The sequence below is a fragment of the Rhinatrema bivittatum genome, chromosome 18 (genome assembly GCF_901001135.1).
Source record: "Rhinatrema bivittatum chromosome 18, aRhiBiv1.1, whole genome shotgun sequence".
NCBI classification, from domain to species: domain Eukaryota; kingdom Metazoa; phylum Chordata; class Amphibia; order Gymnophiona; family Rhinatrematidae; genus Rhinatrema; species Rhinatrema bivittatum.
In genome coordinates this window covers 4,273,926-4,301,167 of record NC_042632.1, presented here as the reverse complement: position 1 = coordinate 4,301,167, position 27,242 = coordinate 4,273,926, and the positions used below count along the sequence as shown (strand labels likewise).

The 27,242-nt window shown below is 51.3% G+C and overlaps 1 protein-coding gene across 1 annotated transcript in view; it reads left to right on the top strand.

Moving 5' to 3' along the window:
• Positions 1–27,242, top strand: part of MATR3 (matrin 3) — a 368,635-nt gene that overhangs the window by 154,910 nt on the left and 186,483 nt on the right. Inside the window, exon 7 of the mRNA XM_029583949.1 lies at positions 13,698–13,750. Within this exon, the coding sequence (XP_029439809.1) occupies positions 13,698–13,750 (53 nt within the window). The remainder of the gene's footprint in view (positions 1–13,697; positions 13,751–27,242) is intronic.

Sequence of the window (27,242 nt, the reverse complement as noted above, 5' to 3'; positions counted from 1 at the left end):
AGCAAGATATGTTGTCATGATTGCCGGTATATAAAAACCTTAAACTTGCGCACGCGTCCAGTACAGTCGTGTGTCAATACGCGCACGCCCAATACAGGCGCACGCAAACACGTAGAAACAATGGCACTGGTGCCCAAGAAGGCACTCTTTGCACAGCCTGCCACATAAGAGCCACGCAGCCTAAATTGGAGTCTTGCCTGTGTCAACATTGCGAAGAAGCCCAGGGGGAACCAAAGCCTGGTCCCTTACTGTTGGGAGATGGTTCTGGAACTACTGAAGATAGCTCCCCGGACCTTTGCATCTCTGAGATGGCTTTCCCACAGGAGGACACCTCTGGGGCCCCTACTCACTCCCCCTGGCATTAACATGGACCCAGGGACCTTCTCCTGGTTGCAATGTTTCCATGGGCTGCAAGCCTTCATTCAGGCGCAATCAGCCCCAGCTGCGCCCCAGGCTCAACCTCAGCTGGTGGAAGCACAAGATCTTCCCGGCCCTGCTCTGATGCCTAGAGACGTGCCTCGCCTAACCAAGAACTTCCCTAACAGGGACCCAGACACCTCAGATGAGTGTCTCCCTGGAAGAAGGAGAAATCCCTCCAGGAATGGAACCATACCAAACCATGCTTCGCTTCTTCCACAAGGACGAATTACCAGCCCTTGTTTCCCAGACTCTGAAGATGCTGGGTATTCTTGGCACGGACCCTATGGCGGAACCAAAGAACCCCATCTTGGTGTCCCTTCGTAAGGCCTCGTGCTACTTTCCAATGATGGAAGTCATCCAGAAACTGATTGACTTGGAATGGGGGTCTGGCCTTGGAAGCCCTATACTCTGTAGAACCCGCGACCAAGGAACGCCTGCATTTCCCAAAAGTGGAGGCTATTGTCTGTGCCGTTTCAAAGCGAACGCGTCCCGTTAAGGGAGGGGCTGCATTGAAACACTCAGGACAGACTATTGGAATCCATCCTTAAGCAGGTCTTCGCAACAGCAATGACACTGCAGAGTGTTTCCTGCTGCGCACTGGTGGCACATTCCTGCGTGCTCCTCTCTCAAGAGGCAAATAACTCCGTAACACATACTGGTGAGACTATGGAACCTGCAGCAGCCTTCCTCATGGACGCAAGTTCAGACCTGGTACGCATCTCAGCCAGGGGCGTTGCCTCAGTAGTGGCAGCCAGCAGACAACTATGGCTACGGAATTGGTCTGCAGAGGTGACATCTAAAACGAATCTCACAAGAATGCCTTTTAAAGGATCTCTTCTTCGGAAGCGAATTGGAGAAATTAGCCAGCAAATGGGGTGAATCCCCAGTGCCTCGGCTAGTGGGAGATAGCAAAAGATCTCGGCGTCCCTCCCCCCAGAAGAACCAAGGGCAGAGAATCGCAGCACTTTAAACCCTACAGGAACTCACAGTTCCAGGCACCTCGACCCTCTGGAAGGTCCCAGCCCTTTCAGAACAGGCTCGGAGCCAGGCTCCAGCCAAGCTCCACAATGAGAGTGGGCCGACCCATCCACAGGAAGAGAATATAGGGGGTCGACTTGCCCTCTTCTACCAAAGATGGGTCGAACGTCTGGGTTCTAAACATTCGAGAAGGTTACTCTCTAGTTCCGCTGCATTCCTTGAGACAAATTGATGTCACCCTGCCACTCCCATTCCAAGAGACTAGCAGTAGAAACCACTCTAACAAGACTACTCAGTCTGAAGGCAATAACTCCGGTTCCCACGCCCCAACAAAATATGGGGTGCTATTCCATCTATTTTATCCTTCCCAAGAAGGAAGGATCTTTCCAGCCCATCTTGGGACCTCAAGAACGTCAACAGTCATCTGCAGGTTCTACACTTCTGCATGGAAACTCCGCTCTGTAATAATGGCAGTACAACTGGGAGGTTCCAAACCTCCCTGGACCTTTCCGAAATCTACCTTCACATCCCAGTCCATCAGGATCACCAGTGCTTCCTGTGCTTTGCGATACTGGGTCACCATTATCAGTTCAGAGCACTACCCTTCGGCCTAGCAACCGCCCCCAGAACCTTCACCAAAATTATGGTGGTCATGGCGGCAACACTGAGGAAGGAAGGGATCTTGGTACGCCCTTACCTGGACGATTGGCTAATCAGGGCAAAGTCTTCGGAAGAGAGCCAGCAAGTGACCAGCAGAGTCAAGAGCCCACTGCAGGAACTCTGTTGGGTCATGAACATGGGCAAGAGCAGTCTGCAGCCCTCTCAATCGCTAGAGTACCTGGGGGCTCGTTTCGATACCAAACAGGAACAGTCTTCTTCCCTCCCCCGAGGGGAAAGAAACTGATGGAACAATTACAACTATTGATGACCAATGCACGCCCCAAGGTATGGGACTACAAGTCCTCTGCCTCATGGCATCAACCCTGGAAGTCTTCCCTTGGGCAAGGGCCCATATGCAACCGATCCAGCGCTCCTTACTGTCACGATGGAACTCACTGTCCCAGAACTACTCAATTCACCTCAAACCACCAGCAGAGGTACGTTCTCAGCTCCGGTGGTGGCTACAGGAAGCCTATCCCCACCGAACTGGATCTTGCTCACCACGGATGCGAGGGTGGGAGTCCACTGTCAGGAACTGACGGCCCAGGGACAGTGGAACAAGGAAGAGGCGGAATGGGACATAAACAGCTTGGAAACTCGAGCAGTCAACTAGTGTGCCTGCAATTCAGCCACAGATTCTGAGGCAAAGCAATTAGAGTAATGTCTGGCAACTGTTACATCAACTGCCAGGTGTCTCTGGAGATAGACTCTCTCATGGCATTGGGCAGAGATAAACCTACAAGGTATCTCTGCCTCCCACATCGCAGGAAAAACAACGTCTCAGCAGACTTCCTCAGCAGAGAGAGCCTGGACCCAGTGGAATGGATGCTGTCTACCACAGCCTTCCAACTGATAGTAAATCGCTGGGATCTCCCAGCCATGGACCTATTGCCCAAGTCCCCAGGTTCTTCAGCCGCAGACGAGAGCCGCAATCCCAAAGAATCTACGCTCACGTCCAGACTTGGCCAGAGGAAGACTTACCACCTGGAACCATACAACTGCACACTGTCCCCTCCTTCCTTCTGAAAGTGGCTTCAGAGTTTCACTTGAACCAAACCATCTTGCTACCAGCTCCAGATGAGCATAAAGACTCAGCAGACTCCTGGTGTGATATCTGGAAAGATCAGAACCGGTGCGCAAAATGGATCGCTTATTTGTTCTTCACAGCAGGAAGAAACAAGGAAAAGTGGTTTCGTGGGCGACCATATCCCACTGGATCAAAGTAATCATTGACCCGACTATAGAGACGGTATCGTCTATCAAAAAGCCCGCCCTGATGCAGGTTCCGAAACTTTGACAACGTCTTTGTGGCTTCCGCAAAGAAACTGAAGCGGTTCCTTCAGCCAGAAGATGTTTGGGCTATAAATCAAGTGGTGTTTCAATATAAGTAATTGTTTGTCGGGACAGAAATATCATCTATTGCCAGCACAAAAAACAGGTTCGCCTGTTTCATGTTCAAGTCGGGTGGCACAGTATAAAACTGCTACAGTTTATTCTCAATCACGACCACCAGAAACCTTTTGGTTCTGAGTTCAAGTCAGTACAATTTGAAGTTGCAGTAGAGGATTCAATATTTTGAAGTACCAGGAAACTGCAGTAGAAGTCTCTATACTTCAAAGTTTCAGTGCAACTAATATTCTCTGAGGTGGCACATTTTTAAGAAAAATTAGAAAAATACAGAGGAAGATTATAGACCAGTGATTGTACCAACTTTGCTATATTTCTCTTTCCATTTCTCCAGGTTCGCACTGCTTGCAGAGTGGCTTTTTTGGTTTTCCATTCCAGTTTGTCTCCATATTTATAGTTTGTGGTTTTTCTGTACTTGGTGAAGCTCAGTTCTGGGTGTGTGACCAAGGTGTGAGGTATTTTAATAGCATGTTGGCATTTGTATCAATCTTATTGTGTTTTCTCAATAGGATATGCATTAGTGGTAAATTACTGTCTTTTCATAAGGAAGGCTATTTTGCCTGGTAGTAAAGGGAGTTTATTTTGCTTTTACTGAGATGTCATCAGAACCAGAATCTTTTTTGTATGGCGAGTTGTACAGGGTAATGCCCTAGATATGCTCTGCACTCATTGGGGATTGAGGGGATTCCTGTGGATGCAGAGTGCATGTTTACATTTAGCCCTGTGATGTTCAGTATTGACCATGTGAGAATAATGTCAGGTGTGTCCCGGACAAAAAAGGTTCAGAACCAGTGCTTTAGTTAATATAGCACATTTAGCCAGCATTTCCTTGTAGAATGACTTTGATGCTTTAGACTTCAAGAGGTTGGAGGCATAGTGGTGTGTGGGGGTTTTTGGGGGGGGGTTTGGGTTTTTTTTAAGCTGAGGATGCCTTGTGTGTTTCAACAATGCATGCGTCTGTCTCAACGCAGCATGCATGGAGCCTTCCGGTGTAGCATATATAGATGTGATCTGTCACACTGACTAACTGGCATTTCCTAGCGTGTAGCAGATGGACTCAAAAGAAGTGGGTATAGTGTGCTCGTGCTAGCAGTTGGAGACAGATCTGACGTCAGCACGGGTACATATACCCCCGCAGGAAGTGCAGCAATTCAGTAATTTCAGTCTCCAAAGCAGTTTGGAGCTACCCACGCTCGCTGAGCGTTTTTTTCCAAATTCTAACAACTAAATTCATAGAAAAAACCTACCTGAAGACGAGCCCCGCACTCCTGCGGTGATACCATTCGGTCCCTTCCCCAGTTGAGTTTCCCGAGGCGATTTCCGTGGTCCCTCGGAGGTAAGAGCCTCGGTCCGGTGGCCGACTCGCGGCAGGGACCTAGCCCCCGAGTGAGAAGGGCTCGGGCGTGGCTTAGAGGCAGCCTCGGTCCCGGCGAGGACTTGGCCCCCAAGCGAGACAAGTTTGGGCGTGGCCTAGAGGCAGCGGGTGCACTTCCTCGAGCGCGGCGGTGACTGTAATCACCCTCTCCCCCCCGCAGCCGGAGACCGCCCAGGTCGCAGCCAGGAAGCGCCGAAGACAAGGTGTACATCTTACTTGTTGTTCTCCGAGGAAGCGAGGATCAGCGGAGTCTGCCTATGTGGCAACCCGCCAAGGAGGTCGCCATCTTGCCTGCCTGCTCGCCGTCGCCTTCTGCCCTGGTTCGTCGCCACGCTCAGGCCAGACTGCACGCACAGGCGAAGGGCGTATGTTAGGCACCCGAAAATACTTGGGCGCATATTCAATACATTGAAGTCGCCTTGAGTCATGTTGAAAAGCGCACTTTGCTAAGATAGGCACATATTGGTAGGCGCACGTCCATAGGCGCATATTGGTAGGCGCACGTTCATAGGCGCATATTACAAAGCGCAGACTCCAGCTGGGAGGAGATAACAGACGAGATGGAGCGTGAGAGAGCCCATGCGTCCGCAGAGCTGGCACCTCCAGAATCAGGCATAAGAGCTCCAAGCCTCTGTTCAGCATGCAACCTCAGAGCCACACAGAGCGAGGAAGCAGACTCCCTATGTGCCCAATGTGAGGAGGCCCTGGGAATTCCAGGCCAGGACCGGTCCCAGCCCAGCGCACTTGCCAGTTCCTCAGGGAACACCCCGGACCTAGCAGGCCGCAGTGAGCAGCCACGGAACCCGAGAGACCTGGTGCCCCTAAGGCCAGATCCTGCTTCGCTCTCCTGGGTGGAATTATTCAAGGGGATTCATGCCTTTGTCAGAATGCAGTCTGATCCCCGAACGGGTCCATATGTACCGGATGTCCCGGCCCCTGGACCCTCGAAACCTAGGCACGGCCACTCGCCACCCGGAAGCCCCACTTATGGGGATTCAGATTGCTCTGAGGAAGACGACGAGCCCCCCGAGGAGGGAGAACTTCCCTCTGGGATAGAACCATATCGGACCATGAGACGCTTCTTTCTGAAAGAGGATCTCCCAGGCCTGGTCTCTCAATGCCTGTCGGAACTGGCTATCCCAGGCCATGACAACCCAGGGGAGCCTAGAATGAGCCCCCTGTTGGAAGGCCTTCCCCAAACGGCTCACCATTTCCCCCTCCTACAAGCAGCACAGCAGCTAATCGATCTGGAATGGACTGCGCCGGAGGCCTCATTCAAAGGGGGTCGGGCCTTGGCTGGCATGTACCCCTTAGACCCGGCGACCGAGGAGCTGCTGGCGTGCCCCAAGGTAGACGCCATAGTTAGCGCAATTGTGAACCGCACCACCATTCCGGTGGAGGGGGGGGCGGCCCTCAAGGATTCACATGACCGGCGCATGGACGCCATTCTGAAACAAGCCTATGAGGTGGCAGCCATGTCCCTATGAATTGCGACCTGCTGCACCGTGGTGACACGTTCCTGTTTATCACTAGCTAGGAACAACACCCCGGGAGAAGAAATGGAATCAGCTCTCTTGTTCCTCACTGACGCAGCCTCCGACCTAGTCCGTATGGCAGCCAGGGAAGTGTCATCCTCGGTGGCAGCCAGGAGACAGCTCTGGCTATGAAATTGGTCGGCCGACTCCTCCAAGACACGTCTCACGAGAGTGCCCTTTAAGGTATCCCTCCTGTTCGGCAGCGACCTCGAGAAGCTGGCTAATAAATGGGCGCCTCTCCAGTACCCTGTCTACCAGAAGACAGGTCAAGGAGGAGCCAGCGCCCTTTTCCTAGGCCATCCAGAGGTAAAACTCTCAGCGCTTCAACCCTTACAGGGCTCGCTACCAAGCACCTCGTTCTCGGGCCAGGAACCAGTCCTTTCGGACTAAGCACAACAAAAGGAGAACCGGCTCTGGTTCCGGTCCCGGCCGCACCCCACAATGAGAATCAACTGACCCATCCGGGGGTAGAAGTCATGGGGGGCAGGCTAACCCTCTTCTACCACAGATGGGTCGATTACCTCGGACCAGTGGGTCCTTGTCATCATCCGAGAAGGGTATTACCTGGACTTTCTTGAGCTCCCTCCGAACAAGTTTGTAGAATCTCCTTGTTCACCCCTCAAGAGGGACAGCACTGGAAGTTACCTTGCGGAGGCTCCTGTCCCTAAAAGCCATAATCCCAGTGCCTGCATGGGAGATAAATTCTGGGCATTATTCCATTTATTTCATAGTACCCAAGAAGGAGGGCACTTTCAGGCCCGTCCTGGACCTCAAGTCAGTCAACCGACACCTACGGGTCCCCAGCTTTCGCATGGAAACTCTGCGGTCTGTCAAAAATGCAGTACAGTCAGGGGAGTTTCTCACATCCCTAGATCTGTCAGAGGCCTACTTGGATATCCCAATCCATCGGGATCACCAGCGCTATTTACGCTTCAAAGTCCTGAACCAACACTTCCAGTTCCGAGCTTTACCCTTCGGGTTAGCCACCGTGCCGCAGACCTTTACCAAGGTCATAGTTGTAGTGGCAGCATCCCTCAGGAAGGAAGGAATTCTCGTCCATCCCTACCTGGACGATTGGCTGATCAGGGCAACGTCACCGGAGGAGAGCCACCAGGCAACCAACAGAGTTATAGCTCTTCTGGAAAGCCTAGGATGGGTAGTCAACACAAACAAGAGTTCCCTACAGCCTTCTCAGTCGCTGGAATACCTAGGAGTCCGATTTGACACCCAGGAAGACACGGTCAGTCTGACCTCCAAAAGGAGATCAAAGCTCCGGAATCGTCTGCAGGCCCTGCTGAGCGCCATCCGACCCACAGCTTGGGATTACCTACAGGTCCTCGGCCTCATGGCATCCACTCTGGAGGTGATACCATAGGCGCGGGCTCATATGAGACCATTACAACGCGCCCTCCTATCTCGGTGGAGCCCACGATCACAGAACTACACCGTACACCTACCTCTACCAGCCAGAGTGCGGAATCAGCTACGGTGGTGGTTGCAGCCCGGCCACATGAGCCGGGGGTCAAGAATGTCCTCCCCATCCTGGACCCTGCTCACTACAGATGCCAGCCTGAGCGGATGGGGAGCACACTGCGAAGAACTCACCACCCAAGGGCGGTGGAACAGAGAAGAGTTGGGGTGGAACATCAACCGACTAGAGGCACGGGCAGTCAGGCTAGCATGCCTGCGGTTTGCCCACAGACTTCAAAACAGAGCGGTCAGAGTGATGTCGGACAACGCCACCACAGTGGCATACATCAACCGACAGGGTGGAACCAGAAGCTGACAAGTAGCCCTAGAAATAGCCCCCCCTGATGACCTGGGCGGAAGCAAATCTCCAGGACATCTCCGCCGTCCACATCACCGGGAAGGACAACACCACGGCAGACTTCCTCAGCAGAGAGAGCCTAAAACCGGGGGAATGGCGGCTGTCGCCCACAGCTTTCCAGATGATTGTGGATCAGTGGGGGACTCCGGGCATGGACCTACTAGCGGACAGGTCCAACGCTCAAGTACCCAGTTACTTCAGTCGCAGAAGAGATCCTCTCTCCCACGGGATTGACGGTCTGCTACAGCCCTGGCCTCGGGGGATCCTGCTATATGCTTTTCCTCCATGGCCCCTGCTGGGCGCCATTATACACAAGATTCAGCGGCACAGAGGCCTAGTTCTTCTAGTGGCCCCGGACTGGCCAAGAAGACCCTGGTACACAGACATGAGAAGACTGCTGGCAGGGAATCCACTACCCCTGCCTCCACACAGGGACCTGCTGCGGCAAGGTCCCATCCTCCACGAGGATCCAGCTCAATTCTCTTACGGTTTGGCCATTGAGAGGGCCAGACTGAAGAAAAGGGGATACTCGGGGCCGGTAATAGATACACTCCTCCGAGCACGCAAGTTCTCCACATCACTAACATATATAAGGATCTGGAGAGTATTTGAAGACTGGTGCGACACTCACAGCACCAATCCGCATGCCGCTAAAATCCCTATCATTTTGGATTTCCTGCAAGATGGACTTCAGAAGGGTCTGTCCCTCAACTCCATCAAGGTTCAGGTGGCAGCGCTGTCTTGCTACAGTCCCAGGAGAGACGGCAACACCATTGCCACACACCCAGACGTTTCACGTTTCCTGAAAGGAGTCAAACACGTTCGCCCGCCACTGAAGTGGCCAGTGCCCCTGTGGAACCTCAACCTAGTTTTGGAATTTTTAGCGGGACCCGCCTTCAGACCCCTTAGAGGCCTGTCCCTCCGTTTGTTGACCTTGAAGATGGTATTTCTGCTGGCCGTATGCTCAGCACGCCGCATCTCAGAGCTGCAAGCGCTGTCCTGCCGTGATCCGTTTCTCAGAATCACTCCAGAGGCTATCCATCTTCGCACGGTTCCTTCCTTCTTACCAAAAGTGTTCTCACACTTCCACCTCAACCAAACCATATCCTTGCCAACCACGGAAGGTTTGAAGGAATCGGAAGAAGGTCTAATACTGCGCCATCTCGACATCGGCAGGCTGTTGTCCAGATACCTGGAAATGTCAGAAGCGGTACGAAAGACGGACCACCTGTTTGTCCTTCACAGCAGGAAGAAGCCAAGGGGAAGCGGCCTCACGGGCAACCATCGCCCGCTGGATCAAAGAAGTTATCAAGGCGGCCTACGTAGAGGCAGGAAAACTACCACCTCTACAGGTCAAGGCTCACTCTACCAGAGCGCAAGCGGTCTCCTGGGCAGAAACTAGGATGATGTCGCCTGCGGAGATATGTAAAGTGGCAACATGGTCCTCCATCCATACCTTCTGCAGATTCTACCGTCTGGACGTCCAGGCCAGGGAGGACACAGCATTTGCGAGGGCAATCCTAAACGGACCTCTGGCAGCCTCCCGCCCAGTCCGGGAGTAGCTTTTGTACATCCCACTTGTTTTGAGTCCATCTGCTACACGCTAGGAAATGTAGAGATTACTTACCTGATAATCTCGTTTTCCTTAGTGTATGCAGATGGACTCAGCATCCCGCCCTGCTGCCGGTATACATGGGGATTCACCGACTCACGGTAAGCCATGTTTCCTTATATAGGGCATCCACCCTGCCGGGTGTCGACGCCTTCCGGTTGAGAACACTGGCGGTCTCCATCTACTATCAATCGGTCAGGTTAATCCTGTTCATTTAATCGATCTGTCGTTACACATATATCCATAAAGCTTTGCAAGGAAGATTACTGAATTGCTGCACTTCCTGCGGGGGTATATGTACCCGTGCTGACGTCAGATCCGTCTCCAACTGCTAGCACGAGCACACTATACCCACTTGTTTTGAGTCCATCTGCATACACTAAGGAAAACGAGATTATCAGGTAAGTAATCTCTACATTGAGTGACTGGGGTGTGTCTGCATTATGCCTCTTTCGATCTGAGTTGGCATGTCAAATGCTGCATTTTTTTCCTTTATGTATCATCCTTCCTGTGCATCTTTTCTTAGTGGTGCATAGAGGTCTTCATCTTTTTCAATGACTCTGGGGCTGATTGTCGACAAGTAGCTATGCTTCAGTCTTGTTGAGCTTGCTGCCGAGCCAGATGACCAAGGTCATTTCATGTCTTTCCTGCTGGAGGATCTTTCCATAGAATCCTTTGGGTGCTTGAGAAAGAGGCGTGGAAGTTTCTGGAATCCATCCTGTTGGTGATATCCCTGAGATTGGCTAACTTAGCAGTCCTGGATCTCTGTGACCAAGGAGATATGTGACTTGGATGTAACACACAGTTGGACAGGTCATGGTTAGGTCCCAGGTATTGATAGTGCAGGTTGTGGCCATTGGTCTTGGGCATAATCTGCCCTCAAGCACAGGCCTTATGGGCAGATTATGGAAGAAAAAATTCTAGGTAGACCGAAGAGTGCTGCTGTCTCACTAAAACATCTAACTTTCTACAAACTGATCCTTAATACTAAAAAAGAATACTATTCCAATAAAATAGAAAAGTTTGCCAATAACCCAAGAACCTTATTCTCCATAGTAACGAATCTCACAAATGACAAACAAGAATCACCTCAAAGTCTTCCTGAATCAAAATGCAATGAATTAGCTAAAGTTTTTAGTGACAAAATATTAAACCTAAGAAACAAACTCCCAAAAACAGCAAACAAGCAATCGTAATGCAAAAAAGAGATGTTAACATATGGTCCTCATTTATAGAAATATCAGAACAAGAAGTTGAATCAATGATAAATATAAACCCTGCTCCACACAAAATCGATACAATACCAACAACTGAGAGAGAGATTACCAATGTAGTAACCCCAACACTAATATCATAAACCTATCCCTAACTGAAGGATTAATGCCAGATACACTAAAAGGGGCAATCATTAAACCAATCATCAAAAAGAAAAACAGTGACCCATAGCCCTCATTAACTACCGCCCAGTCTCAAACCTCTCTTTACTAGCTAAACTAATAGAGAAAACAGTACAGAAACAGCTAGCTGAACACCTAGACAATAACATACTGTACCCTTCACAACACGGCGTCTGAAAACACTACAGTACTGAGACATTACTTCTCTCACTAACAGACAACATACTAAGAGGTTTTGATAACTGTAAACATTACATCCTTATAATGCTCGACTTATCTGCAGCCTTTGATACAGTAAACCACAAAATACTGCTAAAAAGACTTGAAGAAATTGGAGTATATGACAAAACAATAAACTGGTTCAGATCCTACCTAAACAGGGTCTTTCAAGTCCAGATAAACACATTATCAGAAAAATTTAAACTTGAAATAGGAGTACCTCAGGGTTCAGCACTGTCTGCTACCCTCTTTAACATATATATGCTACCCTTAGGTCATCTGCTGGCAGGCCTAGGGATAATACATTACATTTACGCAGACATTCAATTAATTCTACCAATAGACGACACAATTGAGAAAACATAAGTCTAGCTAACATGTACCTAGACATAATTAAACAACTGCTATACCAAATGGAACCTGTCAACAACATTGACAAAACTGAATTCCTTCACCTTGAGAGAAAACATACTGAAATCATTCAAACACCGATAACCCTAAGAAATAACCAAAAAAATTGAGCTAGCAGAAAAAGTAAGGAATCTGGGAGTAATAATGGACCCAGAAATCAAATTGAAGCAACACATATCTATAAGTAAGAGAAGGCTACGCAAAACTTATGGTCCTCAGAAGATTGAAACCATTACTCACACCTGCCCACTTCAGAACAGTATTGCAAACACTTATCTTTTCCAGCACTGACTACTGCAATGCACTCTTACTAGGACTCCCAAGCACATCGATAAGACCACTCCAGATACTTCAAAATACTGCAGCCAGAAAAGAGGAGGTCCATATAACCGAAACTCTAGCAGACTTAAAATACAAGGCCTTATGCACCATACACAAACTAATATATGATTAAGAAGCAGACTGGCTAAACACAGTCTTACGAGTACACGTTCCACAAAAAAACCTCCGCTCAGCAAACAAAGCACTACTAGCCATCCCTTCAGTAAAGTCAGCAAAATTAACCCAAGTGAGAGAAAGGGCTTTATCATTGGCTGGGCCCATTCTGTGGAACACTATGCCCCCTGAACTCAGATTACAGAATAAACTTTTAAGAAAAATTTAAAAACATGGCTCTTTAAAAAAAAAAAGCCTTCACTAAAGAGTGTATTATTTATGAAATTGTAACCGAACTTTATTGGCACCTGTTAGAAAGTACAATATCCTACATTTACTTACCTTAGTCTGTGCCTATTTGTAAACCGTTGCGATGGTATATAACTTAGCAACTATTATAGAAAAGTTTTTAAATAAATAGAAGTAGTGAATTTTACTTTATTTTTTTTTGTATGCAACAGAGGAGAAAAATCTGGAGAGACTGAACCGATCTGTGCAAAGAGGGCACGTGCAAGAGGCAGGCTGCCTCTTGCACATGCCCAGTAGAGTTCAAAAGCTCTACAAGCCTAGAGACAGATCTATTCGGTGCTGCCAGATGACATTACCCACAGATCATGGCTAATTCAGCCCTGCTTATTGATGGAAAATATCTAATACGTTGTTAAGCCACTGTTCATATCTATTCAAATACAAGGTGGCTTGTCCAGTACATAAAATCTGTGAAAATGCACTACCCTGGATGAACAGTATGCTTCATATATACAACCCCTCTAGATCTTTGTGCTCATAAGTCCCCTCTGTTCACTTTGGCAGAGACTTGCGAAAGATCTTTCTGTGGCCCCTCCTGAGCTGTAGAACACCTTTCAAGATGGGCTACGGTTGAGAGTCCAACATATTTTTAAAAGATTTTGAAGACTGCCACCTTGCTCAGACTGGCATTTCCTGATAATGGCTTAACATATCAGGCTATTGTTTAGTGAGGCTTGTAAATGTTTTTGAACATGAACTCTGCCATCTGAATATTTTATTAATTTTTTTTTGGAAACTGCTCAGTTTTTGTAATTGGGCAATCTACAAATGACTTAAATAAATTTGCTAACCAATGTAATTTTGATTCTTTGACGATACCAGCCATTGGTTTTTAACTAGATCCCAGATTAGACTTGTACATTATGTAACTGCTGAGTCTCAGCTGTAATGGATCCATTGGTGTGGCAGTTGTCATTCTGTGTGGACCATTAACTCTCCCCCCCCCCCCCCCCACCCCCCTCCCTCCTCAGAGGGGCAAGCAGGATATTCCATATTAGGACAAGTTTGATCTGTATCTTAAGGTAATTTCTGCTGGCAAGCAGTTAAGTATCTGAAATTTTCTCATTGAAGTCTAATTGTTTTTTTGTTTTGTTTTTTTTTAATGTACAAGGTGCAGGAAATGGAGACATGCCAGGACCAAGGCACATGCAGAAAAGCAGAGCGGTTAGTATTTTAAAGAACTTGACCAATTGAAGCATTGGCTTTTTGCTCTTTCCTATCTGTATGGTTTCACCTGACATAATGCAATTGAACCATTCTACTTGTAAGGAGGTGGAATTCATCACCTGAGAATTTTGTTAAAATTAAAATAAATGCAGTCTCACTATAGTTGCACACATGAGCTTCCTATTTAACTGTTTAGCTGGGCTGCACATAGTAAATAGTGCTATATGCAGAGTGGAGTCCAGACTGCCCAAGGAGACGAAACTGCAGAATGCTTCCATGGAAGTGAGGCCACACCAGACGAGACAGTGGCAATGGAGGAATAGATCCCTATGGCTGGCAGGAGGCCTGGCCCTCCTAGCACACATGCAGTTGTCAACTTTGAGGTAGGAACTACAGTGTTGAGAGAAGGAAGGGAATTTGAGAATAGGCTTCTGTACACCCACACACATTTGCTCACATATACTCCATATTAGAGATGTGCAGTGGTAAAAGGATTCGGTTCAGGCTTCGTTTTCTGCCCGCCGCAGGAAACTTTGTTTTTCCTGCGGTTCGGGATTTTATTTTTTCTCGGGGACCCCAATTTTCGGGTAAGTGAGTGCAATTTTGGAAAAATTGCTTTCGTTGTTTTTGTTCTCCCAAACCAAGAGGTTAGGCAATTTCATTGAAATTGTCTAACTCGTGAAAAACGAATGCACATATCTACTCCTTATGAAGTCTTACACAAGGTCTAGGACACAGCATGAAACTTAATAGGTAGCAAATATAAAACAAATTAAAGTATTTTCATTCCACGTACAATTAAGCTATGGTATTTACCAGATGATGCAATTAAGACATCTAACATAGTTCAGTTTAATTTTAAGGGTTTGGGTGTGTCCTGGAAGAAGTCTGTAAACAGCCAGAGAGACTTGGGGAAAGACACTGCTTATCCCTGGGAGAGGACAACAGGAAATGGATCTACTGCTTGGGATCTACCAGGTGGTAACATGATACTGGGCTCTATGGACCCTTGGTCTGATCTAGCATGGAACCTCTTATGTTCACTCAATGCAGTCTCACCAGCTACTAAGCCCCAGGTGGAGATGGTTTGGGGCAATCTAGGTTTCCTGTCATTTTGTGACCAGCTTTCCCACTAGTTCTTTCAAATTTGACATTCTTGAAGTAGAGTTAAATTGCTCATATTGGTCATATGATCATTATATTGTTGGAGAAATGTCTTAAGAGCTTTCTAGAAGGCTTCCTTGCATGTGCATTTGGATTCCTGCATTGTGGCAGATCCAATCTCCCCCCCCCCCCCAAATCTTGAACATCCTTGGACTTCTGCCTAAACTGTTATTTTCTAGCATGTAGCCAGATGGACTTAGTACCAGTGGGTTATATGCTACCCTGCTAGCAGATGGAGACTGAGTTAGGCTTCAGAGCTGACATCACCCTAGATATACTCCTGCAGTCACCTCAGCCATTCAGTATCTCTGTATCCTAGCAGATGTGGATTGTTTCTCCTATCAGGAGAAACCCAAATTGAGAAGAAATCTTACCTCTACAGACGAGCCCTGTTCTCCTGCGTTGACACCAGAGATTCCTGAGGTGATTTCCGCAAACCCTAGAAGGTGAGCCTCGGTCCGGCGGCCAACCCTCGGTGGGGACATAGCCCCCGACATCGGGTGAGACTGAGGCAGCGGGTGCACGGTGAAGATCAACCGACCCATCCAAAGGAAGAAGCCACAGGGAGCAGACTGGCCCTATTCTACCAAAGATGGGTCGAGAGAACTTCAGACAAGTGGGTCCTATCCATCATTCGAGAGGGATATTACCTGGGTTTCCACCACTTCCCTCTGGACAAGTTTGTGGAATCTCCCTGCCACAACCCTTCCAAGAGGATGGCAGTGGAAGCTACACTGACCAGATTGCTAGCCTTAGAGGCTATAACACCGGTGCCTCCACAGCAAATAAATACTGGACATTATTCCATCTATTTTATCCTTCCCAAGAAGGAAGGAACATTCAGACCTATCCTGGTTCTCAAGGCGGTCAAACGTCACCTGAATATTCCCCACTTCCACATGGAAGCCCTACGCTCAGTAATAAGGGCAATACAAACGGGAGAATTCCTTACCTCCCTGGACCTGTCGGAAGCCTACCTACACATTCCGATCCATCAAGAGCATCAGCGTTTTCTACGCTTCACGATCCTGGACTGTCACTACCAGTTCCGGGCACTACCTTTCAGGTTAGCCACTGCACCCTGGACGTTCACCAAGATCATGGTGGTGGCAGCAACACTGAGGGAGGAAGGAAGGAATCCACGTGCACCCTTATCTAGACGATTGGTTGATTAGAGCAAAATCCCCAGAGGAAAGCCACCAGGCAACCAACAGTCAAAACTCTACTGGAGAGCCTCGGGTGGGTGGTGAACACAAACAAGAGCTGCCTGTAGCCTTCCCAATCTCTAGAATGCCTGGGAGTCCGGTTTCGACACCAAATAAGACAAGGTCATTCTGACACAGACAAGATCAAAACTGATGACCCAGGTTACGAACCCTGTTGAGCGAACTTCGCCCCACAGCATGGGCTTACCTACAAGTTCTCGGCCTCGTGGCATCCACACTGGAAGTAGTCCCATGGGCACAGGCTCACATGAGACCCCTACAACAATCACTACTATCATGATGGAATTCATTGTCCCAGAACTACACCATACAGCTTCAGCTCCCGGACAGAGTTCGGGCCCAACTACGATGGTGGCTGCAAGAAGCCCATCTGAGCCAGGGAACGAGACTATCCTCACCAACCTGGATCCTACTCACTACGGATGCCAGCCTATGAGGATGGGGGAGCACACTGCCAGGAGCTAACCGCCCAAGGGCAATGGTACGAAGAAGAGTCGGGGTGGAATATCAATTGCCTAGAAGCCCGGGCAGTCAGACTAGCCCGCCTAAGGTTCGGTCACAGACTCCGAGGCAAAGCTGTCAGAGTAATGTCGGACAACGCCACAACAGTGGCCTACATCAACCGTCGGGGTGGAACCAGAAGCCAACTGGTGTCTCTGGAAATAGACCCCCTAATGTCATGGGCGGCAGCGAATCTTCAAGAGATCTCGGCCATCCACATTGCCGGGAAAGACCATGTCGCAGCAGACTACCCCAGCAGAGAGTCTAGATCCAGGAGAATGGAAACTGTCAAATCACAGCATTCTAATTGATAGTAAAGCGTTGGGGAACACAAACCATGGACCTCCTGGCAAGCCGGTCCAACGACAGGTACCCAGTTTCTTCAACTGCAGGCGGGAACCCCAGTCCCAGGGAATTGATGCTCTGGTACAGACCTGGCCACAGGAGACTGTTATACGCCTTCCTGCCTTGGCCCCTATTGGGCGTGATCATCCACAAGAGAGAACACCACAGGGGGCCAGTACTTCTAGTGGCCCTGGACTGGCCAAGAAGACCATGGTACGCAGACATGCGAAGACTGCTGGCAGGGAACCCCCTGCTGCTACCTCCCCACAGAGACCTGCTCCAACAGGGACCGATCCTCCACGAGGACCCAGCTTGATTCTCTTACGGTCTGGCCATTGAGAGGACTCTCCTCCTTAGGCGAGTCCTCTCAATGGCCAGGCCGTAAGAGAAGATACTCAGGGGCAGTAATTGACACCCTACTCCGAGCACACAAGTTCTCGTTATCCCTAACATAAGGATTTGGAGAGTATTCGAATCCTGGTGTGAGGACCACGGCATCATACCACACTCGGTCAAAATTCTGCGACTTTTGGAATTCCTACAGAACGGACTACAGAAGGGATTGTCCCTGAACTCCAAGGTACAGGTGGCGGCCTTGTCATGCAACGGAACCAAGAGCGAGAACCTGGATGTCTCTCGCTTCCTGAAAGGAGTCAAGTACATCCTGTAGGTATGCATTGTTTTTCTGACACCTCTTAGTGCTGTATTCCTGTATACTAGTGTTAGATACAGAATGCAAAGGACTCTACCTATGTGCTGGAATGCAGCCAGATTACGTGCTGGAATGCAGCCAGCCAACACCCCAGACCCATTAGCTGATTGGTCTAATACACTCCTGATAGCAGTTGGAGACTGATCAGATTTCAGTCTGTCGGCCCCAGTACACATAGCCCTGCAGGAAGTGCAGCTCTTCAGTATGCTCCTCGAAAGGCATTGTGGATATATGTGTGACTAATTTGGATAACTTGATTAATTTGTACTGGTTGAATTGGCTATAGCTGGAGACTGCCAGTGCCCTCAACCGAGAAACATAGACACCCGGCAGGATGGTTATCCTAGATGAAAGAAAGCATGGCTTACCCTTGAATCACTCGTGGGTGGGATGCTGAGTCCATCTGTCTACACTAAGGAAAATGAAATTATCAGGTAAGTAATTTCTCCATTTCCTAGCATGTAGCAGATGGACTCAAGACCAATGGGATATATAAAACTACTCCCAAACTGGGTGGGAGTCTGCCTGTGACCCACTTAGTACTGCCCTTGCAAATGCTGTGTCCTCCTGGGCCTGAACATCCAGGCAGTAAAACCTGGAGAAGGTGTGCATGTAGGACCATGTCGCCACCCTGCAAATCTCGGCGGGTGACAGCATCTTTGTTTCCGCACAGGACACTGCCTGGGGGCTCTAGTAGAATGGGTCTTAACTTGTAAAGGCTGTGGCTTGCCTGCTTCCATGTAGGCCGCCTTGATGCCTTATTTGATCCAGCGGGCTATGGTTGCTAGTGAGGCTGCTTTCCCCTGCTTCTTCCCGTTGTGTAGGACGAATAGATGGTCCGTCTTTCGTACGGATTCCGACCTTTCCAGGTATCTGACTAAGAGCCTGCCAACATTCAGATGTCAGACTTCGAGCCTCTACCGAATTCTTATGCTCATCTGATGATGGTAGTGAGACACCACTTTGGGGAGGAGCTATGGAACTGTGCGTAACTGGATGGATCCCGGGGTGAGTGAGGAACGGTTCCTTGCAGGACAGTGCTTGTAGCTCGGATATATGACGAGCTGAACAGACTGAAGGCTGTCTTCAGTGTTAATAGTTGGAGAGACAGGCCGTGGAGAGGTCTGAAGGAGGTTACTGCTAGGAAGTCTAGGACCAGGTTGAGGTTCCAAAGAGGCCCCGGCCACTTTAGGGGTGGTGGGATTGAAATGGAAGGAGTACAACACTATACCCATTGGTCCTGAGTCCATCTGTCTACACTAAGGAAAACAAAATCAGGTAAGTAATTTCTCCATTTCGAGCGGATTGAGCAGGCTGCGCTTCAGGCTTGGTGGGCACTCCATGTGGCGGGCCACAGCAGCGCCATCTTGCATGTGGTTTTGTTGCAGTGCCATCCCCCCCCATTGTTCGGTGTGCGCAGTGTGGGCTGGCCCTTGTGAGCCCAACGTGCACTCCTGTGTGCATAACTGGGCACACAACCAGCAGCTCAGATTTATGCGGGCTTATGCGCCCAAGAGGCACTATGCGACTGAACGCACAAGCTACAGGGTATAATGGCCCCGGCGGTAAAGAAGCTCAAACGCGACCTAAGGTGAACCTCACAAAGATGCCCTTTCAGGGATACTTCCTATTTGGCAGTGAATTGGAAAAACTAGCCAGTAAGTGGGGGTGACTCTCTAGTGCCTCTATCGGAAGGTAAGAGCTTGCAGTGCCTCTCTCCCATGAGGGGTTGGACCAGGGGCTCACAGCGCTTCTGGCCCTACAGAAACTTATTTCAGACATCTCTGCTCTCTGGAAAGTCTCAGTTCCTTCGGAGCAGACAAAAAAAAGAGGAACTGGTTCAGACTCAGTGTCGACCCGAAATTACCAATGAAGTTTGGCCAACCCATCCACAGGATGAGGAGATAGGGGACCAACTATCCCTCTTCTTTCAGTGATGGGTCGATCATGTTGGACAAATGGGTACTGGACATCATATGAGAAGGATAAGCTCTGGAACTTTGCAGCATCCCTTAGGACATGTTCATGTCATCTTGCCACTCCCAGCACAAAAAACTGTCATTCCCTGTACGTACCTGGATCAGTCCAGACCGTGGGTTATGTCCCCAATCCAGCAGATGGAGTCAGCCAAAGCTTTGAGGGGGCATCACCATAAGTACTACTACCCCCCTCTGCAGGAGTTCAGTATCTTCTGACTCCAGCAGATGCGAGTAGGGGAATCTGGGCTTGCTCCCGATTACCTGTAACCTTTATTCCCTTGATTGGGCTTTTCTTCTCTGTCTTTTAGCGTTAGTTGTTTTGGATCAAGTTTTTTCATTTAAAAAAAAAAAAAAAAGTTAATTAGTTTATTGGAGAGGCATGGCTTCCTTTTGGTGCTGTCTCTCTCTCTCCTTTCCCGGCGCTAGTGTGTTGTTGGTACACCGGGGTAAGTTGTATTTTTTGCTGTATTTTTCTTTTGCAGCTTTTTTGGATGCGGCTGCCGGTGGGACCAGCCTCCCAGCATTTTCTCCCTCTCCCGCGGCCATTTTGCCAGCTCCTCGTGGGCTGGAGCAGGGAGCTCTTCGGCGGGTTGTGAGGCCAGGAAGGCCCCCCCGCGGCGCCGTTTTTCAGTCGGGCAGTGCAGGCCGATCGGGCCCCCCGCACCGGTGTTTCTCCTCTCGGCCCCCCCGAGGCTTTCTGATTTTTTTTTTGTTTTTGCCTGCCTGCTCCGTTTTCGCCAGCGCTCCCGATGCCGCGGCCGTCGCGTTGCTCGGCCTGCTGTGAACCGGGATCGTGTATTTCGCGCGAAGGGATCTGCGCTCGGTGCCTCCCCTGGGGGGGAAGGCACGTCGCGGTCCCGGGACGAATTTTCTTTTTTGGCAGGCTTGCCTGGGCGGTGCGGGCCGGCCCCTCCCCCATTCTTGGCGGGAACAGCGGCCATCTTACATTCCCTGCGCCCTGAGGGGACTCAGGCAGCGCGGGAGGACAGGGACTCCCCCGAGGTTTCCCCCCGAGCTTGTTGCCGGAACCGGATCTGGTGGACAAGGGTCCCACGGGGTCTCCCCCCTCCGGGGCTCCCTCGGGTAGGCCGGGGTTTTCCCCGGAATTTATACTTCTTATGCACACCGCATATCTGCAGGGCCTAGACGCTCCAGCGGGTCCGCCCCCCGCTAAGTTACCACGGCCCTCGTCTCCCCCTCAGGCCCCCCCGTCCCGGCGGGAGTGGGGGCCCCCCAGCCTCCCGCCCGCAACCGGCTTCCCATGGGAGTCGGAGGCGTGGGGTCGGGCCCAGCGTCCCCGGGGCCGGACCTGGTGGATTTGGCGCAAGGGGACTCCTCAGCTGAGTGGGACGATCCACGCACGCTACGTCTCTTCCAGAGGGAAGAGCTGGAGGAGCTTATCCCCCAAATTATCCAGGAGTTAGACCTCGATCCACCGCCGGATCCGCCAGCTCCCGTAGCGCCCGCTGTCGTCACTTCGGCTAAGAAAGGTGACCCGGTGCTGGCAGCCCTTCGCCCGAGGGCTCGGGCGTTTCCCATCCACGAGTCGTTCCTGCAGCTCCTCACTAGGGAATGGGACGCTCCCGAGGCTTCCCTCAAGGTCAGTCATGCTATGGAAAAGCTGTATCCGCTGCCGGAGGATTTTCTGGATCTCAACAGGGTACCGAAAGTCGACTCCGCGGTGTCGGCAGTCACGAAGAGGACGACCATACCTGTCACGGGTGGCGCAGCCTTACGGGATACACAGGATCGCAAGCTGGAAGTTTTCCTCAAGAGGGTCTTCGAGGTCTCCGCGCTGGGGATGCGGGCAGTGATGTGCAGTTCGCTAGCGCAGAGGGCGAGCCTCCTCTGGGTGCAACAGCTTCTCACCTCTCAGGTTCTGCCGGCCGAGGAGGCTGCCCAAGCGGATCGGCTGGAAGCTGCGGTGGCGTATGGGGCTGATGCCTCCTACGACCTGTTTCGGGTCCTGGCTCGATCGATGGTCTCGGTAGTGGCGGCACGGCGGCTCCTATGGCTCCGCAACTGGGCGGCGGATATGTCCTCCAAGTCGAGCCTGGTCTCCCTGCCTTTCAGGGGTAAGTTCCTGTTCGGGGAGGATTTGGACCAGCTCATCAAGTCCCTGGGGGAGAACGCGGTCCATCGTCTGCCGGAGGACAGGTATCGGCCCTCCAGGGCATTCTCGTCTTCACGAACCAGGGCCAGGGCGCAACGGCGCTACAGGAATTACAGGCCGGCGGCCCCCAGGTCCTCCGCCCCCAGGCCACAGCCCTGGTCGTGCTCCTTTCGCGGGCGCAGGCCCGCGCGTCCCGTCTCCGGATCAGGACAGCCCTCTCCTAAGTCCTCCCAATGATGTTCGGCTCGCCCACTCCACCGTCCCCAGGATTGGAGGGCGGCTGGCGTTCTTCTACGAGGAGTGGGCGCGGATCACTTCGGACCAGTGGGTCCTGGATACCATAGAACACGGCTACGCGTTGGAATTTGTCCGCGCCCCGAAGGGACGGTTCATCTTCTCCCCCTGTGGCTCAGCCTCCAAGCGAAGGGCGGTGCAGTAGACACTGGACCGGCTTCGGGAGATAGGCGCCATTGCGCCCGTGCCCTCCGGAGAGGTGGGCTTGGGCCATTATTCCATCTACTTCGTGGTTCCAAAGAAGGACGGCTCCCACAGACCCATCCTGGACTTGAAGGAAGTCAACAAATCCCTCCGGGTGGTCCGGTTCCGGATGGAAACACTGCGCTCGGTGATTGCGGCAGTGCATCGAGGGGAGTTCCTGGCCTCCTTGGACCTGACGGAGGCCTACCTTCATATCCCCATCCGTCGGGAGCATCAATGTCTTCTCCAGTTCAAGATTCTGGACCAACACTTCCAGTTTGTAGCGCTCCCGTTCGGATTGGTGACGGCACCGCGCACCTTCACCAAGATCATGGTGGTCATGGCGGCTGCCCTTCGGAAGGAGGGTATTCTGGTTCATCCTTACCTGGACGATTGGCTCATACGAGCGAAATCTTTCACACTTGGTCAGGCGGCGGTGTCCAGGGTAATACAGTTCCTGCAGTCCCTGGGATGGGTAGTGAACTTCTCCAAGAGTTCCCTCATGCCCTCGCAGCGCTTGGATTTTTTGGGGGCGACTTTAGACACTCGTCTGAGCGCGGTCTTTCTACGACAGGACAAGGCGCTTGCCTTGCGGGAGCACATACAGCGGTTCTCTGCGTTACCAGTTCCCACCTCCTGGGACTACCTGCAGCTCCTGGGGGTGATGGGCTCCACCATCGACATGGTCCCGTGGGCGTTCGCTCACCTCCGGCCCCTCCACAGGGCGCTTCTATCCCGCTGGAAACCTTTCGCAGGACTACCAGGTGCTCCTTCCCCTGCCACAGTTTGCCAGGAACAGCCTCAGCTGGTGGATGGATCCGGAGAATCTGGCTCGCGGCGTGTCCCTCGATCTCCCACATTGGGTGGTGGTCACCACCGATGCCAGTCTCGTAGGCTGGGGGGCAGTCTGCGAACGCAGCGCTGCGCAGGGGACGTGGTCCGCGGAGGAGACGAAGTGGTCCATCAATCGTCTGGAGACCAGGGCGGTCAGACTAGCTTTGCGCCACTTCCTGCCACTCCTACAGAATCGGGAGGGTCGGATCCTATCGGACAACGCGACCACGGTGGCCTACATCAACCGGCAGGGCGGCACTCGCAGTCCGCAGGTCGCGCTCAAAGCAGCCATGCTGATGCAGTGGGCGGAACGACATCTGGTCCGTCTGGCGGCCTCACACATCGCGGGCGTGGACAACGTCCAGGCGGATTTCCTCAGTCGCCAGCTCCTGGACCCCGGGGAATGGTCCCTCTCCGAGGCGATGCAGCTGCTTGTTCACCGGTGGGGAATTCCTCACATGGATCTAATGGCGTCCGCACAAAACGCAAAGGCTCCCCGTTTCTTCAGTCGTCGAAGAGAGCGAGGAGCAGAGGGAGTGGATGCTCTGGTGCTCCCGTGGCCGGACCATCTTCTTCTATACGCGTTCCCACCATGGCCTCTGGTGGGAAGACTACTCCGCAGAATAGAAGCTCATCGGGGACTCGTGATCTTCGTCGCACCAGAATGGCCACGGAGACCCTGGTTTGCGGACCTTCTCCAACTGGTGATAGACAGCCCCATCCGCCTGGGACATCTCCCCCCGCCTCCTGCATCAGGGCCCGGTATTTTTCGATCAGGCAGAACTCTTCTGTCTTGCGGCCTGGCTTTTGAGAGGCAACGCCTCCGCCGCCGAGGTTACCAGGAGGCGGTAGTGTCAACGCTCTTGCGTTCCAGGAAGACTTCGGCGACCTACGTTCGGGTCTGGAAGGTTTTCCAACTGTGGTGCACCAGCCAGAACACGAGACCCACAAAGGCTTCTGTTCCTCAGATCCTTCAGTTTCTACAAGTGGGGGTAGACAAGGGGCTCGCCTATAATTCACTACGAGTTCAGGTGGCCACCCTTGGGTCGCTCCTGCGCGACGGGGGCTCTCTGCTTCAGCACCCGGATATTATGCGTTTCCTCAAGGGTGTCAAGCATTTGCGACCTCCGGTCCGGGACCCTTGTCCCGCTTGGAGTCTTAACCTCGTGCTCCGCTCTGTCGGAGCCTCCGTTCGAACCATTGCGCAATGCGACGATTAAGGACCTCACTCTCAAGACGGTGTTTCTGGTGGCCACTTGCTCCGCTCGACGCATCTCGGAACTGCAGGCCCTGTCGTGTAGAGAACCCTATCTCCGCTTCTCTGACTCCGGAGTTTCGCTCCGCACTGTTCCCTCCTTCCTTCCGAAGGTGGTGTCTGCGTTCCATGTGAATCAGACGGTGGAACTGCCGTCTTTCTCGTCGTCTGAACCGAGGGCTCTCCGACTTCTGGATGTCAAGCGCACTCTGCGTATCTATCTTGAGGCTACGAATGATTTCCGGACTTCCGACCATCTCTTTGTACTTTGGTCCGGTCCTCGGAAGGGGTCCCAGGCCTCTAAGACGACCGTGGCCAGATGGCTGAAGGCCAGCATTGCTGCTTCTTACATTGGGGCGGGGCGGACTCCCCCGCCCGGCATCGTAGCGCATTCTACGCGTTCTCAGGCGGCTTCCTGGGCGGAGACTCGCTCGGTCTCCCCACAAGAAATCTGTCGTGCGGCCACCTGGAAGTCGCTACATACGTTCTCGAGGCACTATCGTCTACACCTCGCCTCTTCTGTCTCTGGGCATTTTGGCGAACAGGTTCTACGAGCAGGCCTCGCAGGACCCCACCCTATTTAGGGAAGCTTGGGTACATCCCACGGTCTGGACTGATCCAGGTACGTACAGGGAAAAGAAAATTATTACTTACCTGCTAATTTTCGTTCCTGTAGTACCATGGATCAGTCCAGACGCCCACCGCATTTGGGTTGTAATCCTGCTCAGCTGTCTTCTATGGGGCGATAGTGTTCTTTCCTGTTTTTCACGATTTCTCAGTTTTCACTGTTTTTCGCAGTCCCTTTTGGGTTGGCACGCTGTATTCATGTCCTCCTACCCGTTGGTGGGAGGGTTACAGTTCATTCTTTGGTTATGCGGCTGTTTGTTGCCGTTCACTTTAAACTTGATCCAATACGGGGGTTTGTTTGTTTACTCGGGCTTTGATATACTCGATACTGAACTCCTGCAGACGGGGTAGTAGTACTTATGGTGACGCCCCCTCAAAGCTTTGGCTGACTCCATCTGCTGGATTGGGGACATAACCCATGGTCTGGACTGATCCATGGTACTATAGGAACGAAAATTAGCAGGTAAGTAATAATTTTCTTGTGGAATCCACGTTAAGGCTCCTCAGTCTGAGGGCTATAACACCGGTACCTACACCCCAAGTAAATTCAGGGCGTTATTCCATCTATTTTTTCGTACCCAAGGAGGAGAGGTAATTCCGACCCATCTTGGATCTCAAGAGCATCAATCGTCATCTGCAGATAATTCACTTCCGCATGGAAACTCTTCACTCCATCATAATGGTCGTACACCTGGGAGAATTCTTAACCTCCCTGGACCTATCTGAAGCCTACCTTCATATCCAATCCGTCAAGACCACCAGAGTTTCCTACGCTTTGTGGTACTGGGCCGCCATTACCAGTTCTGGGTGCTACCCTTAGACCTGGCAACTGCCCCCAGAACATTCCCTAAAATTGTGGTGGTCTTGGTGCGGTACTGAGGAAAGAAGGGATACTGGTGCACCCTTACTTAGATGATTGGTTGATTCGGGCGAAGTCGGAAGAGAGCCTCCAGGCGACCAGCAGGGTCAGGTTCCTCCTACAAGAACTCTGTTGGGTTGTGAACATGGACAAGAGCAGCCTCAACCCCTCCCAGTCCTTGGAGTACCTGGGAGTTTGGTTCGACACCAAGCAGGACAAGGTGTTCCTCCTTCCTCAAGGATAAGGAAGCTGATTGGCCAAGTGTGTCGGTTGACTACACAATGTGCCCCAGCATGTGGTACAATCTCCAGGTCCTCTGCCTCATAGCGTCAACCCTGGAAGTAGTACCATGGGTGAGGACAGTTGGAACCCACTGTCTTAAGACTACTCTCTCCACCTCCACCTACGATGGAAGTATGTTCTCCAGTGGTGGCTACAGGAAGCTCATCTATCCCCACCGAATTAGATTGTCCTCACAACGGACATGAGCCTCCAAGGGTGGGGGAGCTCATGGTCAGGAACTGACAACACAGGGGTGATGGACAGAGGAAGAGTAACATTGGAACATTGCCTGGAAGCATAGGCAGTCAGATTAGCATGCCTGCAGTTCAGCCACGGGCTCCAGGGACAGGCAGTCCGCGTGATGTCGGACAATGCAACAACAGTAGCCTACATCAACCACCAGGGAGGCACCAAAAGCCACCAAGTGTCTTGGGAAATAGACCCCCTTATGGAATGGGTGGAGTTAAATCTACCAGGGTTTTCAGCCGCCCACATCGTGGGAAAAGACAACATCAGAGCAGGCTTTCTCAACAGGTAGAGTCTGGATCTGGCCACATCTCACAATGCAAAGGTCCCCCGATTCTTCAGTCGCGGACTAGATTGGCACGCCCAAGGGATTGACGCTGTTGTCCAGAAGCGGACTTACTGTACGCCTTCCCTCCATGGCCCCTGCTGGGCAAAATCATCTGCAAGATCGAACGCCACAGATGAATGGTCCTTCTCGTGACCCCAATTGGCCCAGACACCTGTGGTACGCAGACATGTGGAGTCTCCTTCACCTCCCCCTGCACAGGGACTATCTCCAACAAGGTCAGATTCTTCATGAAGATCCAACTCTGTTCTCTTATGGTTTGGCCCTTGAGAGGGCTTGCCTGATGAAGTGTGGATATTTGGCAGCTGTGATCGCCACATTGCTTGGCGCGCAGAATTTTTCAACGTCCCTGGCGTACGTATAAATCAGAGAATATTTGAGGCCTAGTGTCAGGAGTGCAGGGTGCCCTGCGAACAGCCAAGATCACCATGATTCTGGAATTTTTACAGGATGACCTGAACAAAGGATTGTTCCTCAAATGAAGATCCTGGTGGCAGCTGTCTCCTGCTTGAGGGCCAAGGTG